This window comes from Macaca fascicularis, chromosome 1, assembly GCF_037993035.2.
Source record: "Macaca fascicularis isolate 582-1 chromosome 1, T2T-MFA8v1.1".
Lineage (NCBI taxonomy): Eukaryota > Metazoa > Chordata > Mammalia > Primates > Cercopithecidae > Macaca > Macaca fascicularis.
The window spans coordinates 140303857-140323099 of NC_088375.1; the positions used below are offsets into that span (position 1 = coordinate 140303857).

The 19243-nt window shown below is 48.6% G+C and overlaps 1 protein-coding gene across 2 annotated transcripts in view; it reads left to right on the forward strand.

Moving 5' to 3' along the window:
• The first annotated feature begins 2403 nt into the window (after positions 1-2403).
• Positions 2404-19243, forward strand: part of ABCA4 (ATP binding cassette subfamily A member 4) — a 128961-nt gene continuing 112121 nt past the window's right edge. Inside the window, exons 1-4 of one of the 2 annotated variants that reach the window (XM_045382934.2) lie at positions 2404-2568; positions 10573-10666; positions 12056-12197; positions 14606-14745. In XM_045382934.2, coding sequence (XP_045238869.2) covers positions 2503-2568; positions 10573-10666; positions 12056-12197; positions 14606-14745 — 442 coding nt within the window. In that variant the 5' untranslated portion in view covers positions 2404-2502. 2 annotated transcript variants of the gene reach the window in all.

Genomic DNA, 19243 nt, shown 5'->3' on the forward strand with positions numbered 1-19243 from the left:
ATGAAAAAGTTCTGAAGATGGATGGTGCTAATGGCTGCATAACAATATGAACGTATTAACACTACTCAATTGTAAAATAAGGTTCAAATGATACATTTTATTTCATGTATGTGTCAATCTCAATAAACAGATTTGTTCAGGCAAGAACATTGATTAGATGGGAATAATACTATTAGAGCATCATCAATTGAATATTAACAAAGTGCTCATAGTTTAACTTTCTCCTTTCTAGCTCAATGAAGAATGGACCATTTTAAAACTATGACAGAACGTTATTTATATAGCTGATGTGTTTGGGAATTGGAAGGAGGCATATTCCTTCACCAGCTGTAGCTCCCCTTCAGCAATCTCATATACTCTCCAAGTTTCTCTTTCCTGGGTCACCTGTTTAATCACTCCCAGGACTTAATCTTCCACCTATGTATTGACCACTCACAAATCTATGTCTCCATCTCACAAGCTTATTCTTGACTCCAGACCCAAGTATTCAACTGCCTGCTGAATATGTGTGGTCAGATGTCATAGGAACTTCAGCTTCAGTATATCAAATGCAAACCCCTGTTCTCCCCAACTGCCTCCTACTCCCCACTGGCTTTTCTCTGGCATTCCCTTCTCAGTTATGAGCACCTGGTGGTCAAGGTGCTCAAGCCCCAAACTCCATCTAACTAACTTCTGCCTCTTCCTCACCACCTTCTTCCAGTAACTCATCCAGCACTGCTGTGTCTCCTTCCTTCCTATCCCTCCAGTCCCTCCCCTTCTCTCCATCATGGCTGTCACTGCATGGTTCAGGCTCTCTGCCTCCCCCGAAACCACTCCCACATTGCTGCGAGGTGAACTGACTACCCTTGGCAGCCACTGGATTAAAATCTTTCGTCACCTTCTGCATGATAAAACCCACACCCTTTAGCATGTAACAAGGTCTTAATGATTCTGCCAGACTTTGCTTGGGGGTGGCCTGCACTTGTGGGCCACTCCAGTCACTTCACAGGTGCTCAGTAAATCTCAGTTGAATCAGTCATCATCATCATCATCATCATCATCAATTTTTCAGTCAGGTTCCTGTCTCCTTTTCCGCATCCTCCATTCATAGCCTTCACTCCAGCCATGCTTCACTTGTGGTTTTCCTGGGCAAGATATACTATTCTCCTTGTCTTTGCAGAGTTTAAATGACTCACTTGTTCAAGGACCCACCGTTGTCATGTGGACCCTGAGCAAAGTACTTAATCTCACTAAGCTTTACGTTCCTCATCTGTAAAACGACAAACAAGAACCTCACAAAATTGTAGTGAGGCTAAAATGAAATAGCATATGCAAAAGCAGTTTATAAATCATAAACTTACTCTAAAATGTTATTTTGTAATTCTGCAAGCTTGTCTTAAATGCCATCACCTCCAAGGAGCCTTTTTGCCTTCGTACGCAGAAACCATCTCTCTCCTCTTGGAAGCCCCACCATGCACAGCCTGTGGGCCCTCATCACACTCCTTGAGTTATTTGAGTTCAAGTCCCGTGTTTACAACCAGACCACAAACTCCATGAAGTCAGCATCCATTCCTGTCTGTGGTTCTCTCTCCACCCCTATCCAGGTCTCAAGGGTCTAGAGTCTTTCAAAGAGAACACATTCTGAGATTCGAGGAGGCAGAGACAAAAAGGTCCATAGCAAGGTGCCAGGGAGGCTTCCGTTTGGGGTGTCCCTTCGGATCACAGATCCCTCACCTGGTGATGAGTCAACCCAGCACCACCCCACTGCAGGGTTGGAATGACAGTACCGGGCCCACCTGCTGCCTCTCCTCGTGCCGGCACCCCAGTCAGACATTGCAAGTCGATCACGGCTCTGTCCTGCTGAGCCTGGAGTGTTCCAGTGCCTTTCCTGTCAGAGCTCCAGGCAACCACTACTAGTTGATCAATTTTAGCCCAAGAGATAAACATCATTACCCTCCAGTAAGCTCAGAGACAACCCAACTAGCTGTCCTGAAGTCATTACAGAGCACGATAAAAGACTAAAAGAGGGAGAAATCATTTCAGATCTGCCACGTGAGTTGATTGGACTTAAAGGGCCAGTCAAACCCCGGCTGCCGGCTCATGGCAGGTTCTTGCTGAGGACAAATGCCCAGCCTATATTTATGCAAAGAGATTTTGTTCCAAACTTAAGGTCAAAGATATCTAAAGACATCCCCCTCAGGAACCCCTCTCATGGAGGAGAGTGCCCGAGGGTCTTGGTTTCCCACTGCATCCCCCACCTCAATTTCCCTGGTGCCCAGCCACTTGTGTCTTCAGGGTTCTCTTTCTCTCACTAAAAACGAGCCAACGCAGTGTCCGGGCTCCTCTCCCCAACAAAGGGCTTATGCGTAATTAAAAAGGATTATGCTTTGAAGGGGAAAAGTAGCCTTTAATCACCAGAAGGGCACAGTGGCCGGAGCGGGAGGCGCTCTTAGCGGCGTTTATGTCCTTTGCTGTCTGCGGGACCTCAACTCTGACCAATCTGGTCTTCGTGTGGTCATTAGCATGGGCTTCGTGAGACAGATACAGCTTTTGCTCTGGAAGAACTGGACCCTGCGGAAAAGGCAAAAGGTAACAGTTACTGTCTGTGGTTTAAAAACGAGGTGTGGAGCAAATAAACAGGTTGGAAGTGTGGAGTGGGGTGGTGGGGCAGGGCGGGGGGTTGTGAGCAGTCAGTGGGCTTGTCGCCGATTAGCACTGAAGCCGTGTTTAGCTGGATGGCCGCTCTGTGGGCCCCTCTGACGGTGCCCTTCCCGGGAAGATGTGTTCTCTGTCCTCAGCCACATGAGAATCTTTTGCCCACTCTGCCTGTCAATCTATTGCCTGCCCACCCCTCCCCCACCCCTGGTTTTACACCTGCCTGTCCACTCTACCTCCCTCTAGGGCATCCACACTGAGCAGTGGGAAGAACCTTAAGCCCTGAAGAGCAGGCCAAAGGCAAACAAGAACTCCCTCAAATAGCTTCCCAGCTTAGTGAGGGCTTATTTCATTGATTCTCTAAGGCACATTGTTTTTTCACATGTTAACATTTTGAAATTGGGATGCAGCTCACGATCAAGTCACAGTTTAACTGGACACATTTTTTTTCTTTCTTAGTGGTGCAGAAAAATAACAGTGCATCTTACAATTGACTGTGTCCTAGATTCTGTGAGACGCAATACATTATTAACCATCACGCACATTTCCTGAACTCTTTTAATGAGCAGACACCAGGCTGGGCTAGACTGGAGCCCTAAAAGCATAACACAGATTCCACCCTGCACTGGCTTCTGTGCTGGCTGGGAAAACCCAAAGTATGTTTTGAGACCAAGAGCAACGTAAAGTAGCACAGGTGGAATATTCCATAAGAAGTGTGGGCAAAAGGTGCCGGAGATCAGAGAAGACCAAGACTGTACATGTAAATGACAACTGGCTTTGTGCATTTTTTTCTGGGAAGGGATAAGGCGTGACTATAGAACTATAAAGAAAGAATGCACTTTGCTACAGCCTTGCAGAGTCGTGCAAATGCCAATGACTAAAGGAGCTGAAAGAGGAAGGAGGGGATAAGGGGTGGGGGCTGCGTAGGGGTGAGATTAGGACCATGGGAGCTGCAAGCCACTGGAGAGCTCAGGAGGAAAGGGAGGGAGACCTGCTTTAGATGAGAAGAGAACAGTATTTGTTCCAAATCTCGGTTCAGAATAAGTTCATGTAGGTGATGGGGCCAACTGGAACAGGTGAAGGCCTACGAATGAGTGTTTCAGTGAGGGCCTCCTTAGAGTTGAATATGAAAAGGTGTTAGCTAAGTATAGAGCTGGTACCTGAGAGAGTAAAAGAAAACTCTAAGGTATCGTGGAGGTAGCAATTGCAGGACACAGCTCCCACCCCTAGGGCTGAGAGAACCAAGGGAAGAGAGAGGAATTATTAAGACTTGGAAACATCGATGAGAGGTCTGTGGAGCTGACATTAGGACTTGGGAGCAAGGCGTGCATCGAGGCTGCTGCTGGGTCTCTGAGCCTGACCTCGGGTCTGGACACCTGAGGAGAAAGCCCTGGAAGATTGGTGCATGTAGAGCCAAGGGACAATAGCTTAACAAGCAGCATAAAAGAAAGCAGCACGGGACACACTTCAACCATGCACGTGGATGGCTCCAAAGCCTGTGGGTGGCTAGCCCAGGATGCAGGGAGGCTGCAGGGGGAAGAGGCAAGTTAGACCTGGCTTGTCTGGGAAGCGCCATTGTCCTCAGGCCACTTTCCTCTGTCAAGACTGTTGCTGAAGTTATCTGTTGTCCCCAGGGGCCAAGTGTTAAGAGTAATCAGAAACTCAGTCCTTTCTCCTAGGAGCTTCCCTTCTTGCATGAAAATCCTGACAAAACTGGAAAAAACTCATGATTAAATTTATTCATGTATTCATTCTTTCATTCTATCAACAAATAATCTCCAGGCACTGTGCTAGGTTCATGGGTATACAATGGCAACAAGGCCTCCCAGCCCCTGCCTATGTGAGGCGTCTGTGGATTGTGGAGGAAAATCCAATATGCCATTGTTCTCTCTTTCCTATAAGAAATTAAAGCTCTCAGTTCATGTTATTCTCACTGTGCTCTCTGTGACCCTCAAAGGGGGTCACATGATAACTGAGGACTGTAGCTGCTGGCCTAAAATGAGCCCATTCCTGTGGCGTTCATGTCGCTGTGACAGAGAATAACCCTGTTTTCAGAATGGTCTGGTGCCCTCCCTCTCAATCTGGCCTTTCCCTGGTGTGGGCAGCTCCTGCTCAGGGACTCTGCCTTCTCCACAGTGTGCTCCCAAGGAGATGGAGCCACTCAGGCTGAGGGCCTTGGCCGGGCCACCTCCCAGGGCTGGGCCTGGTCTGGGCTGGCGTTCACTGGATGCCGTCCCGATGGCCTGGAAATTGAGATTTCTGTCTGGCATGCCTCCCAGTGGCTCCCCATCTGCTACCACATTCCAGGAGCTTCCAGGATGTCTGGGTAAGACAGAGGCACCCCCCACAGTTTCAGTAGCTCTGAGAGGGATCTGTGGCTCCTTCCTAAGCTTTCGGTTTTTCTGGAAACTTCTGCCTCTAGAAGATGGTCTCTCTAAGAAAAGTACAACCACCCAGCCCATAATTCAGCTCCCAGGTTTTCCCTCAAACCTCCATGCCTCCTGTAGGCAGAGCAAGAGTAAAAACAGATACCAAATTTTCTCATTCGTCAGCTCCCAATCCCTAAGGGCATAAGATGAAAATCTTCAGATCTCTGCTTTCCTCCCTCCTTTTTCTTCTTCCTCTGTTAAAGTTTGTCAAGTGTTACTAAGTGTCTGGCACTGTACTAAGTGCATCACCTCCCTGAACCCTCCCAACAGCTCCACGAGAGAGGCCTCTCTGTGATCCCCACGGTACTGATGAGGTCACTGAGGCTCCAGAGAAGGATTAGTAATTGGTGGTGTTGGACCTGGGATTCACACCCATGCTGTGTGACCCAGGACAGGCAGGCATGGCCATTACACCACACCAACCCCCATGGATCAAGATCTGTCCAATAGTCTGGTCACTGATCTCACTAAGACACAGTGACCACATAATTTATCATCCAATCAGGGCAGTTTTGAAAGTGAAAGGGAGTACTATTAATAATTGCACTGGGACAATAAATGTAAACTAACACTGGACCTGGCAAACTGGGATGCGTGTTTGCCCTATACCAATGTGAGCTAGACAGAGCCACCGCCTTCATGGAGTTCAGAGCCAGGCAGGAGCGGCTCCCGTGTATAATTACTATACAGCACAATATGGGAGCCGTGGAGCAGAAGGAAACACAGGTGGGAGTGAGGAGTAGGTCTGGGAGCTCAGAGGAGGCATGATGAGGAGAGGATGAGAGAAGACTTCCCAAGGAGTTCATCCTGATAACGTGCATTCCCAGCGACGAGAGCTCTCTCCACTGCACGAGACAAACACACATCTGCCTGTGTCGGCTGTGGACCGGGCGCTGCGTCAGGGAGGGTTTATGAAGATCACTAGGTGGGTCTCTTGGTGTCATCCCTTCATCCCAGCTTCCGGGTGAGGACAGACATCTGGGGGAGGCCTGAGGACTCATGAATGTGGGGCGCTAGTCATTTTTTGGACACCACACCCCTGAGCACCTGGGGACAGCTGTGGCCTTTGTCCGGGGCCCAACATCAGGCCCAGAATGTGGCAAGTATGGAGAGGCTGGGCACCAACTCCAGTGTACCCAGGCTCTTGGTCATGTTTGTCCAGGCTAAGAATCCTGCCCTGGTTCTTGGTGCAGAAAGAAAAATCATGGGGCTCATGTTAGGCCTCGGCTGCCTTCTGTTAAATTGAAAACAGAGCAGGAAGGAGGAAAATGTAACAGGCTCAGTTTTAAAACAACAAGCACAACTGTGCCCTTGCCAGAAACCCTCCTCCCGATGTCGACCGAATGGTAAAGAGAGGAGGGGAGGTGAGAGGGAGAGAGAGAGAGAGAAAGGAAAGAGAAAGAGAGAGAGAAGGAAAGAAGAAAAAGAAGAAAGAAGAAAGAGAGAAAGAGAGAGAAAGAGAGAAAGAGAGAAAGAGAGAAAGAAAGAAAGAAAGAAAGAAAGAGAGGGAGAAAGAAAGAAAGAAAGAAAGGAAGGAAGGAAGGAAGGAAGGAAGGAAGGAAGGAAGGAAGGAAGGAAGGAAGGAAGGAAGGAAGGAAGGAGGGAAGGAAAGAAAGAAAAAGAAAAGAAATAAAAGAAAAAGAAAGACAGAAGGAAATACCAGTTTGGAAAAAAAGAATTTTCCACCAGCTCTTCTGAGCCTTGGCTGGGCTTAATTAAAGTTACAGACATGTGTAAAGGGCAGGGTGGGGGGAGTCTGAGCTGCTGAGAAAACATGTTTTTAATTATACTGTGGAATTTCTCCCTGGGGTATGCCCGTGCGCAGTTGAGCGTCAAGGACAAGGATGCCGCTCTGGGGCGGGGGTGCTGAGCATGATTTTGGAAGCGGGCAGAAGAGGCTGTTGCGAAGACCAGACCTGTCAGGCTAGGAAAAGAATGGTTGGTGGTCTTTGACCAGGGAGTGACATGTGAAATGCAGCACCTGCCCCCAGCCCCTGCCAAAAAAATCCAAACACACTCTCACAGAGTTAGAACAACAGTGACCTCTCAACAAATATTTTTTAAAGATTACCAACCAACCATTACCTAGATCAGTGGTTCTCAGCCTTGGCTGCACATTGGAACTACCTAAGAAGTGTTAAAAAGAAGAACCCTGATGTCCCATGCCCCAAGATTCTGATGTAGTTGATCTGGGGCATGACCTGAGATCCCGGCATGTTTTCAGCGCGCAGCCACATGAGAAGTGATGACTTAATCAACACGGGTGATTATTTGAGGGAGGGGGACTATAGGCAGAAAACAACAGCCTAATTCAAGGATGAGAAGAGGGCACAGGTGAGGTAGGATCAGTCCCAGGGCCAGACAAAGAAGGAAGGAAGAAAGGAGGTGCTGATCCTGCCCCTACTCCTGAGAGGAGGCCTTGAAGTCACCGTGCCTTGTGGAGACCACATTCTTCAAAAATACAAGAATGAGTGAGTGAGGGAGTGGGTGGATGCCAGGAGTGTGCGTGACAAGCCTTGCAAAGGAGGATGACAATGCACTAGCTTGGTTTGGAAATTTTACCCATGGGACAGGCAGGCCAAGCTGGCTGGTCCCCTCCGTGGTGCATAGCCCTCCCTCTTTACATATGGAGCAGAGGACGGTGTGTGGCTGGTTTCTTAGGAAGCTCCGTGGTTCCAAGCCAGCAATTGGGCAGTTCTGAATCCAAAAAGGAGGGAGACGAACTAAGTGGAGGGCAGGCCTACAAGGTTGCAGATAATCTTAATTCTGTCTCCTTCCTCTTCTGCCGTTGCAACATCCCTGTGATCTTGTGACAACCCTGTGAGGCAATAACAAATGGCTCACGTTTATTGAGTGTTACCTCATGCCATATTGTGCTTTCGTGTTTAACACAGGTGTCCCATTTCATCCTCACGACTGCTCTGGGAGATAGGTCCTGGTATCACATCCGTTTCACAGATGAGACCGTGTGTGAAAGGCACGGAGAGTTGAGTGGGTTGCCCAAGGTCACATAGCTAAGATGGAACAGGTTGGATAGTAACCCCAGTTACTTGACCTCAGAGTAACCTTCTCTTAACCCTGAGTGTACACTGTAGGAAACATGAGTAGTCCCATTTCAGAGAGGAGAAAACTGAGACTCAGAGGTTAAGCAAGCCCCAAAGTGGTTGTTAACCCAGATCTTCCCACTAACTCCCAAATCAGCATCAGTGTTTAACAAACCAGACCACTCCCAGATAGATGTTGCCGCATGGAAGACAGCCAGTCTACTTGATAGAAAGCCAATATTGCAAGCAGTTGTCTAAAGGAGTCAAATGTGTTGGATTTGAACTGGATGTCTCATTTCTTTGGTGAAGACACTGGGAACAACTTCCAGGTTTCATCATTTGCTCCTATCACTCAATGTTGCTATCTTGCTGAACTTGTTTCCCAGCCCTACCCACTGACGGAATGATCCAGAATGGAAGGCAAAACACCAAGGTATATGCCCCTGGGGGAGGCTGTTTCTTAAATCTACAGACTGTTGGTGATCAGAGCCCTGTGTCACCAAAGGCTTTGGTGGAGAAGCTTCCTAAACCAGTCTTGACAAAAGCTCACTCATTCCATGGATATTTATTGGGCACCTATTATGAGTCCTGCCCCATGTGGGGTCCTGTGACAATGACAGATGAGGTTCCTGCCCTCAGGAAGCTTACTGCCCTCGAGGGCTTCACTTACTTGGAGGAGTGATGACCTTCAAGTGCAGTGTGTGTTAAGAAAGGGAAGTCCAGGGCCAGGCACAGAGGCTCACGCCTGTAATCCCAGCACTTTGGGAGGCCGAGGCGGGTGGATCTCAAGGTCAGGAGATCGAGACTATCCTGGCTAACAAGGTGAAACCCCATCTTTACTAAAAATACCAAAAACAAAAAAAATCAGCCAGGCATGGTGGCAGGCACCTGTAGTCCCAGCTACTCAGGAGGCTGAGGCTGGAGAATGGCATGAACCCGGGAGGCAGAGCTTGCAGTGAGCCAAGATCGCACCACTGTACTCCAGCCTGGGTGACAGAGTGAGACTCCGTCTCAAAAAAAAAAAAAAAAAAAAAAAAAGAGTGCCTTACGAAAAATCTATACTTTTCTTCCCATATTGTGTGCGTGTGTGCGCGCTTCCTCCAACACATCCTCCCTATACATATTTTGAGCAAAACATCTTGTAAAAAGTTACAGCTACATCATCACCACTTGCCCGCAAATAGTTTTGCTTTTTCTTTCTTCAATGCATGATCATTTTACCACATCAATTTATTTTTTAGTTTCTTATAATCTGGTTGCCAGCAGGCTGTTTTTTAAAAAGCAGAACATGGTTTGTTCTTACTAGCAGGAAAGGAGCATGTATTGAGCCTCTGCTATGGTGTCTTTTATTTTGCTGAGAGCCTATTTACATTTCTTTGAGAGGAAAACAACAAAGGGTTACATGAAAGACCATGTGAATAGCCCCTAGCTGATCTATTAAACTTGCTATTCCCGGCCAGCTGCTTCAGATCTCCTTCAGATCTTACGTGTTTCCTTCCTAAGGTCCCTGGAGTAAGGGTTGCATAGAACTATTCTACTCTCCAATTCACCTGTCCCTCTCCCTCTTCCTCTCCTAATTACACATCTCCAACCCCCACCCCCATGCGCAATGCCACAGGGTGTGGACTGCCACAGCCACTGGATCTGCTTTTGGAGTCAAGAGTCCTTAAGCTCCAAATGGAACCAAAGTTTAAATACCAACTTTCAACTATACGTTGACATCAGCAGCCTCTTCCAATGTAAAAACCCATGGCCGTGTGCCCTGCTTTGTTTCTTTAAGCAATAGAAACTGTTGAAGGAAACATGTTGGTAGGCCTGATTTTTGTTGGCTTTGCTATGGATCACAGTCATTTATTCACTCATTCATTCATTCATTCATTCATTAAATGACCACATTTGCAAGGGCAAGGTAATGGGGAGGGTGGGAAAGGACATTGGCCCCAGAAACAGGAGGCTGGATTTTGGTTCTGATGCTGCCACTGCTGATGTGACACTGCACAGGTCACCTGCCTCCTCTGAGCCTCTTCCTTTATCTGCAGAGTGAGTGGTGACAGAGAAATCTTTACTACCTGTTAAATCAGCATTACCTGGGAGCATATTAGAAATGCAAGCTCTGGTGGGGCCATACTGAACCCAAATCTGCATTCATGTGCATAGTGACAGCTAAAATGCACTGAAGCAGAGGATCTTGATGATCCTTTATGAAAGTCTCATGCTAATGCAGCTTTCTAAAATAGAGGCAGAGTAGAACCCAGATGGACACAAAATCTGATTGATATAATAAAACAAGGCAGAGGTTGTATGGTGGGGAGGGGGTAAAAGAAGGAAACTGTTTAGGTAAATATACCACAACCAAAGTCCTACTTCTCACATGGGCTCTGAGGATGGGTGTGTCTGCTCTGGTTATGTTTTCTATAATCTCTTAGCACCGCTGAACTTTCTCTCTTTTTGTTTTGCTTTTCCAGATTCGCTTTGTGGTGGAACTCGTGTGGCCTTTATCTTTATTTCTGGTCTTGATCTGGTTAAGGAACGCCAACCCGCTCTATAGCCAACATGAATGTAAGCATAGCAGGGTAGCTTGGGCAAGCCCTGGAGAGATATTGGTCTGGGCCTTTTGTCTAGAAAGGTCTTGGGGTGGGGGGGGTGGGGATCTGATCCACTTATCATCATTTCATGTCTATGATGCATATGACCGATGTATCAATGTTACACAAATTATAATTTTAAAGAAAATGTTTAGAGACAGGGTCTCATTCTGTTGCCTAGGCTGGAGTACAGTGTTGGGACCATGGCACACTGAAACTTCTATCTCTTGGGCTCAAGTGATCCTCTTGCCTCGGCTTCCAAAGTGCTGGGATTATAGGCATGAGCCACTGCTCCCAGCTAATCTTTTGTTTTTTGTAGAGACAGAGTCACTACATTGCCCGGGCTGGTCTTGAACCCCTGGCCTCAAGTGATCCTCCCACCTCAGCGTCCTAAAGCGCTGGGATTACAGGCATGAGCCACCTTGTCCAGCCCAAATTTTCGTGTTTTAATCCTAAACATTCTAAGCAAATACTTGTGTGTAGTTACTAAGAGACTGTGCACTTATTTCTGTTTGTTTTGTTTTTTATTTTTTATACCTAAACTCTCTCGTTTTAAAGAGAAGAGATTTATAGATGAGTTCTGTAAAATATTTCAGAAATCAGTATAGAGGATATGTTATACATGATGCCAGAGAAAAATGAGGAAAAGGGATGCTATACAATTGTACTAAAGAAAAATTTTATTTCTTGGACCCCTGAGGTGTCTGCAGACCTGAAAGGAACCTAGTGAGAGCCTCTGTTACACTCTGCCCCTGTGGGAAATGCTTCACCTGGTTTCTGGCCGTCTGTGCGGCTAATGTGGAAGCCTAAAGCATTATGCAAAGCTGCCCAGTCCTCTATTCTTGATCTTCACCCTCCCGTTCATGAGTTTCAGGCCCCAGTTCTGAATCAGCCTCCTATCCATCAGACTCTTCCTTCTTTACCTCTCCCCAAGGAGCCCATATCCTGCAGCCCTACTGCATGCTTGGGGGTAGGTGCTCAGTTCACCGTGGCTGAAGGAATAGATGAACCTATGCTCAAGCAGCAGCAGCAGCTGCGTGGAGGCTTCTTGAACTAACACTCCTATGCCCCTCTCAGCACAAAATGATGTGTCCCCCCTTGCTTCCCCTTCACATTTCCACCCATGCCTATTACAACAACTGTCTGTCTCCCCACTACACCGGGAGCTTGAGAGAACAGGCCATGTCTCTAGCACCCAGCACAGGGCCTGGCACACATGAGATGCTCCTGCTTCTTAAATGCTGAGAATGAAGGAGGACATCAGAGGGGCCCGGGCTCCTTCCCAAAAAAGCCAACTCCTAGGTCTGCATCCTGCTTGGGCTCCATGACTAATCCCGTCTTGTCCTCATTTTCTGTTTTAAAGGCCATTTTCCTAACAAGGCGATGCCCTCAGCAGGAATGCTGCCGTGGCTCCAGGGGATCTTCTGCAATGTGAACAATCCCTGCTTTCAAAGCCCCACCCCAGGAGAATCTCCTGGAATTGTGTCAAACTACAACAACTCCATGTAAGTCTTGAGATCTCTACCATGCGGGGGAGGAAGCTGCACACTCCTTCACGTGCTGAAATGCACACGTGCGTGCACAGAGCATGGAGCACTGGAAGAGTGTTCTTGTGGCTTGCCGAGCCCCTAACTTCTTAGGAGCAGAGCAGGTTTCCTCTCTGGAACATTCTGTTAACTGTCAGGGCACTTGGGGAGAAATCTCCAAGCTAAGGCCACATGCACACAATTTCTTGGTCCTTAGATCCCCAAAATGTGACCTGGAGTCCGATGGCAGCCCACTGCAGAGATATGTCCACTGCCTTCTGGTCATTGACCTGCTTGAGTGGAGTGAATCATTGTAGGAGAAAACCTCAGTTCCCTCATGCTGATCAACCTGGACAGATCTCTCTTTAAAAGCTTTCTTGGACATCTAAGGGCTAGGAAAAATGTCAGGGAGCATTGAGAAGATAAATGAAGTCAGGTTTACAAAGTGAAGTTTACTTCCTGGGAGAAAAAGACAATTTCCAAATCTTCTGTCGTAACTGCCGTCGGCCCCCTGGAGTGGTGAGATCTTGGAATATGGCTCCGGTGCAGTGGCTCTTCACTGTGGGCCTGCAGCCCATTCTGAAAAACTGGTGAAAACCAATGACCCCTCTCCCAAGAAAAATGGCCACATACCAAACATTACACTGTACATCTGATTTCAGGGAATTGTGGATGCCAGGTTAATAGCCTCTGGTCTAGGGTCAAAACTCAAGTCGAATCCCACAGGAAGAAGGTCTGTCTTTGGAATTCCCTTTCAGAGCATTGGCAGAACATCATGGGAACATATCCTAGAGACAGAGGCCTAGGGTGGGGACAGGGCCATTCCTCACCCGCTGTGCTGACCTTAAGCAGCATCTTGGACAGCCCACACCTGAAAGCCACCAGCAAGGGCCTGTTGGGGAGCAGGCTTTACCCTACCTGTATAAACACCAGGCTAGGTGAAAACTGAGATACCTGGTTACTTTAGTTTTTTCCTTGGAGGAGCTCAGTGTGATTCTTCCAGGAGAAGCCCACTTTTAGACTAAAAAGGAAAAAGAGTTTGATAGATCAACCTAATGATTGGAGGTAGCCTTCCCCACTGTGAACAAACTATGGCTGCATGTGCCCTACAATGGCAGAGTTGAGTAGTTGTGACAGAGACTGTATGATCTGTAAGTCTGTAATTTTTATGTTTGCTGACCCCCAGATTACAGGATGATAGAAGAGGAAACATCTGTCTTCCTAGCAAAGTCAAGGAAATGGCATTTAGTAGGGCTCATATTCCTGCAAGCACTGCCTTGCAGTTTTAGTTTACAATTGCACTTTCAGCTTAAGAAACACCTGCCTATCCAGAGAGATCGTATGGGGTCACATGTGGGATCAGGGAGGCCTGGAGACAGCTCAGTGGAGGCTGCATGGAGCTTTGGTGGGAATGGCCCTAGCAGTGTCTGTAGAAGTTATTGGCGAAAACTGAGGGATGGGAGTTGGAGAAGGGGGCTCCAGACACTAGTTGTATTTGGCATTTGAACCCAGAAAGTTGGGTTTCATGTTTCACACACACATTATGGTTGAAATATTGGCTTATTCAAGGCTCTTTTGCTTGCAAGGTACGGAAACCCATTCAAGCAATCTTAAACCCCTGAAGGAAATGTATGATTTGGATACTAGACCTTCTCACAGAGCCAAGGGCAGCAAGGCAGGGCTCAGGAGGGGCAGGCCAAGACCTGGGGAGCTGTCAGGAGCTGCTTCCTCAACTCTCTTCCATCTGGGCCTGCATGGCCTGGCCTCTGTATCTACTCCATTCACCTCTCTCCATGGACCAGTCTCCCCAGCTCCTCAATGCACTGGGCTGCCACCGTTCATGCAGTTCACAGCACCTCGGCTTGGGCAATCAGAAGCCCATCTCTGAACACCATCCGAATCCCTGGGAACAAATCGGGTTGATCCAGCTTTATTCTCTCATCAGCCTTGGCAGAGGCGTGCATGTATGTGTGTGCCTGTGTGTGTGTGCAGGGAGGTCCTTGTGGATGAAGCATGGCTGTCAGAGCCTACCCATGTGAATGGGTGGAAGGACAGGTCTCAGAAATCTGGGTAAAAACTGGAAAAAATATCTACCAATGTCACCCTGTTTAAGGCTTCTCTGGGCAAGAGACACACAGAGCATGGGACTGAGAGGTGACCAGGCCCTGCCAAAACTGGGAGACTGAACAGATAGTGAGATATCGCTGTCAGTTAGCCTATATGTACAAGGAAGTAAAATTACCTCTTTCTCCTACCTTGGCAGTATTATAAGGATACTCAATGTAGTAGCTAGTTCAGGCACATAAATCTTTAAAAATAGCATGAGATATTATCACTATTAGAAGAATAACAGCTATTTCCTTATTAATGAGGCTTTGTCCTTACAGCTTGGCAAGGGTATATCGAGATTTTCAAGAACTCCTCATGAATGCACCAGAGAGCCAGCACCTTGGCCATATTTGGACAGAGCTCCGCATCTTGTCCCAATTCATGGACACCCTCCGGACTCACCCGGAGAGAATTGCAGGTAAGCGGGACTCCAGTGCTCTCAAGCATCACTTGCCTCACCCATGGAGAGACTGAAGATATGGGAGAGAACAGGGAGATTTGGTGAAAAGGATACTAGCGGAGGCAGGAAGGGATGGGGTCTGGAGGCGGCTTGAGCATCACCTTGATGAAGATGCTTCTTCCTCCACAGAAGCCTGGAAGGTAGGAAGTTGGGAAGGAAGGCAGGAAAGGTCTCATCCAGTTAAGTCTAGAGATAGAAAGAATGCTAAGACAGATGGTGCTATGGGAAGTATGAGGTCAAGGGCTAGAAGCAGGGGGAGAGGAGTTTGCAGAGTTTGGTAAAGATATGGTGCAACTCTCACAGAGTTCTAGAGAGAGAGCTAACCAGGAACATGAAGAAGCAAGGCCAACTATCATTAAGGAGCCAGGGAGGTTGGAGATCATGTGTCATCATGATATAAATACGCATAATTGTACTATTTCTCCCAGTAATATTTACCATCCAGGCACTGAGGCAGTGCAAGTAGAGAGTGGGTGATGCAGGGCTGGGGGTGTGTAGGGAGGCACCACGGAAGGTCAACAGGCAGGGGGCAGAAGGCAGGCACTGGACTACATGCATCAGGTCCAGGCTGCACGAGGAAGGATGAGAAGGCAGAGGTACTGAAATGGACTGGGAGAAATGAAGAGGCAAGGGAATAGAAGTTTCAATGGGTGTGATGACCCTGTTTAAGTGATTGAGAAAATGAACAAGATAAAAGAGTTGATGGCTGTGGTCAGAAAGTGAAATATGTGAATTCAGGATTTCGAAGGCAAGGTAGGCGGGTGATGACTGGCCCCCAGATGTGGCCAGGGTGAAGTGGAGCAGAGGTGCAGGTGCATGGTGAGGGCAAGGAGGAAATGGGAGGTGAGGGTGTTGGCCCCACATGGGCACTATGGTTGTGCAGGAAGATGGCAGGAGCTGGGCACCAGGGTGGGAGCCACCAGGAGTCAGGAAGAGTGAAGAGGAAGGATGAATGGGCTCCCTCTCCTGTGTCTCCCCTCCCCAGGGAAAGAACAAGAAACAGCCCGAGAGTAACAACTCCAGTGTGCCTTTACAAAGTGTGAGTGGGTGTTGTGTGCTGTTACATGTGTAGTAGGCTCCTCTGCAGATGGCTAGAGGGACTGGAAATGGCCACTGGAGCCCACTCATGAGAGTGGAGGAAATGAGAGGTCGTGAGGAAGTAAAGCCCCCCGGAAATCCAGAGGTTACTGCAGCCTTGTGGGTGGAGCGTGCCCTCTGAGAAAAGGCTGCTAGTCGGAGGGAGATTGCTGAGGGAACGGGGCTCAGAGGCTGCAAAGGCGGCCGTTAGGGGCTTCTGGGAGATGTATGCTCCTGGGATGAGGGAGTTGACTCTAAGGATGACCTTAGAGGTTGACAGGGATGAGAAAGGGGTCACCAAGTGGTCTACCAGGGGAGTGGGAGAGGCTGTATCGATAGAACAGCTTCTGCTGCAGGTTCCAAACAAGAAATGTGGGAGAATGGTTGAACTCAGCCCCGGAGGCACCTTCCTCAGTGTGCGTGCAGCTCCTTCAACACTTAGCCAACTTTCGGTGCTTCCTGTGAGCCAGGCACTGGGCTGGTCTCTGGGGATGGAGAGATGAGTCAGGCGAATGCCAGCCCTCAGAAGGCTCACAGGGCAGAAGGTGAGAGATGAGTGAGCAGAAAATAACCACAGCGCGTGCGCGGCCGGGTGGAGGGAAGTAAGTAGGAGATTCAGGAGCACAGGAGAGTCAACGGGGGAAACTTCTCCGAGGAGAATCTGATCCTCCTCCCATCCAGCCACCTTCTGAAGCCTTCTCTCCCTATCCGAGTGAGAAAGGACAGGCGTATGACCAGATTGGTGCATCAAGATGCTCAATTACGTTCTCATTGTTTCAAACTAGTAAAGCATAGACTTTATGTAGTCACTTCTACAAACTGCATTATAAACACTCCATTCTTTGCTGCCCTGGATAGAAAAGTTTGTTTTAGTGAGCCCAAGTTTGAAGAACGTTATATGGTATGAGTACAATTACCATTTTAATAGTAAGAAACCCCCCTTCCCCTAGGCACCAACCAGAAGGTGTTTTGGTTTTTTTTTTTTCCTAATTTAAACAAACAGATGCAAACGTGGGCTGTCCAGCTCCTGGCGGGACGACATACCTCATGCATCCAGTGGGTTCGATGATGAGGCAGACATTTCACTTAAGTGTCTGATCATCAGATTGAGTCCTGCTGGGAGGAAGTGTGAAGGAAGTAATTTCAAACCACAGTTTCTCTGTGACTTTTACAATGTGGACATGAGAACCCAAATCACTATTTCTTAACCCCAGAGCAGGACTGGTTTTGAGTCGGTATGCAGGCGGTTCCTTCTGCCGGCTTCAGGCTTTGAGAAATCCATAACGGAGCAAATCTGGGGACAAGGGCTCAGGAAAGGCTGGCCACGGCCCCGTGGGAATGGAGGCTCTGCAAGATCCCTGGCCTTAGAGGCTGTGAGAGGGGACAGGGGTCCATCCCCAAGCAAGGGACACGGTCTCTGAGGAAATCCCAGGCCAGGGCCTGAAGGGCACTGTCAGGAACAAAGACTGTTCCAGTCTGTCAAGATTCACCGGGGCGCTGCTCACTGTGAGCATGGACCCATCAGGCCAGTGCTGTGGAAGAGCCCACCTTGGAAAGCAAGCGGGTGGGGGTGGCGGGGCTGGTGCTGGGCGTGCTGCTGCACAGCCACCTGGGAAGGCATGCCACTGGTTGACCCAGGCAGAGGTTTTCTTTCATGGCAAACCTGTAGTACTGTATTCTCAGCAGGGGGGATTAATGGTAAAAGACCAGGCATGGAGCCCCCTTCCCTGTGGTCTCTCAATCATCTTTAAAACACCTTCTTCCCTGGAGCCTCCTACATTCTCCTGGCTTCCCTCCCACCCCCACCCTCAGCTCCTGGGGCCTCAGCAGTCCCCACCCCCCAGCCTCTAATCTTCCCAGGGAAGGGAACAAGAAGAACCACATTTTAAACGAAATTTATTTTTCTTTCCTCAGGCTCCCAGTTCACATTTCTCCCTCAGGAGCGTAGGGAAGCTTCTGTCTGGTATCGACCTCCTCTTCACCCGGGCCCCCACCCTCCTCAGGTGTACCGGGAGCCAGCACGCTCCCCCTTCCCCCCAGGGCCACAGCAGCCCTGTCACCTGGGTGGTCTGGAGTGCCAAGCCTGGGCAACATCGCTCCCAGCTTTTCTTGTTTTGTCCCTTCTCCCCAGCAAGATATTTGTATGTAAGGTCAGGTGAGTGAGTTAAAGAATAACGAAGAGATAAACAGTCAAATGGAGTCCTGACTCTCAGGTCAAGACAACAGTTATTTACTGAATGCCTCATGTCATTCAACAGACATTTATTGAGACTCTGATTTGATGTCAGTCTTTAATGCTGGTGTCAGAGAGAGGTGACTTCAAGGGCTTGCATCTGTGCACTCAGCATTGCTAGGTACAATGAGGAGTATAATAAAAGCAGGAGCCATAGCCCCCAACTCTCAAGAGATCTCCCATGTGTGTGTGTCTGCATGTGCATGCATGTGTGTGCATGCATGTGTGTGCATGTGTGTGTGCATGCATGTGCGTGCATGCATGTGTGTGCATGTGTGTGTGCGTGCATGTGTGTGCATGCGTGTGTGTGTGCATGCATGTGTGTGTGTGCATGTTGTGCGTTCATGTGTGTGCATGTGTGTGTTGGGGATGGTGTTGGTGGAGTGAGAGTGTACAAGGCTGTATATGAAGGGGTAATTGGGAAAAGAAGAGTGGAGCTGGCACCCAACGACAGGAGGAAAAGCAGGAGGCTGGGTTTGGAAGACAGCCGGATTTATGTTTTTGAAAAGGAGGGAAGACTAGAATAAAAGGGAGCAGCTCCCCTCAGAGCCCTCTTCTTCCCTTGGGGCCTTGTGTCCAGCTTTCCCCAAAGTCCTCAAATCTTTCCTATGCAAAGGGGAGTGACAGTAGGCACAACTCTCAGGGCGCCCATTACTGTGAGAGAGGCCACTGTGCCACTGTGTGGTCAAACTTCAGGACTGGCTTCCCCTGCCCTAGCTGCATGGACAGGCCTGTGGGGTTGGCCCAAGACCCTTCCAGAGGAAAGTAGCTGCAACATGAATCTGGATATGGTGCTGTTCAGGAAAAGGCACAACCTGGGGATGAGAAGGGTGGCTGTCCAGCACACAGGGGCAGGCCTCTGGCCACTTGGGGAGGGGAGAATTTGAAGAGGGAGAGGATGGGACACTGTGGAATTGGGACCAGGAAAGAATGGGGACACATGATGGTTAAAGTTAGTTAGAGAAGAAGTGGGAGATAAACAGTCACCCATGCCCCTGAAGAACTCGGGGTAAAGAGATTGGCATTTTCACACACTCCAGTGCTTTCCCTTCATGTTGAAGTCCCTTCATAGACACCCAGGCCCATAAGGCTCTTCTCTGGTCAGAGCCTCATGAGCTACAGCACTAGCGGGGTTGAGGCAGGATA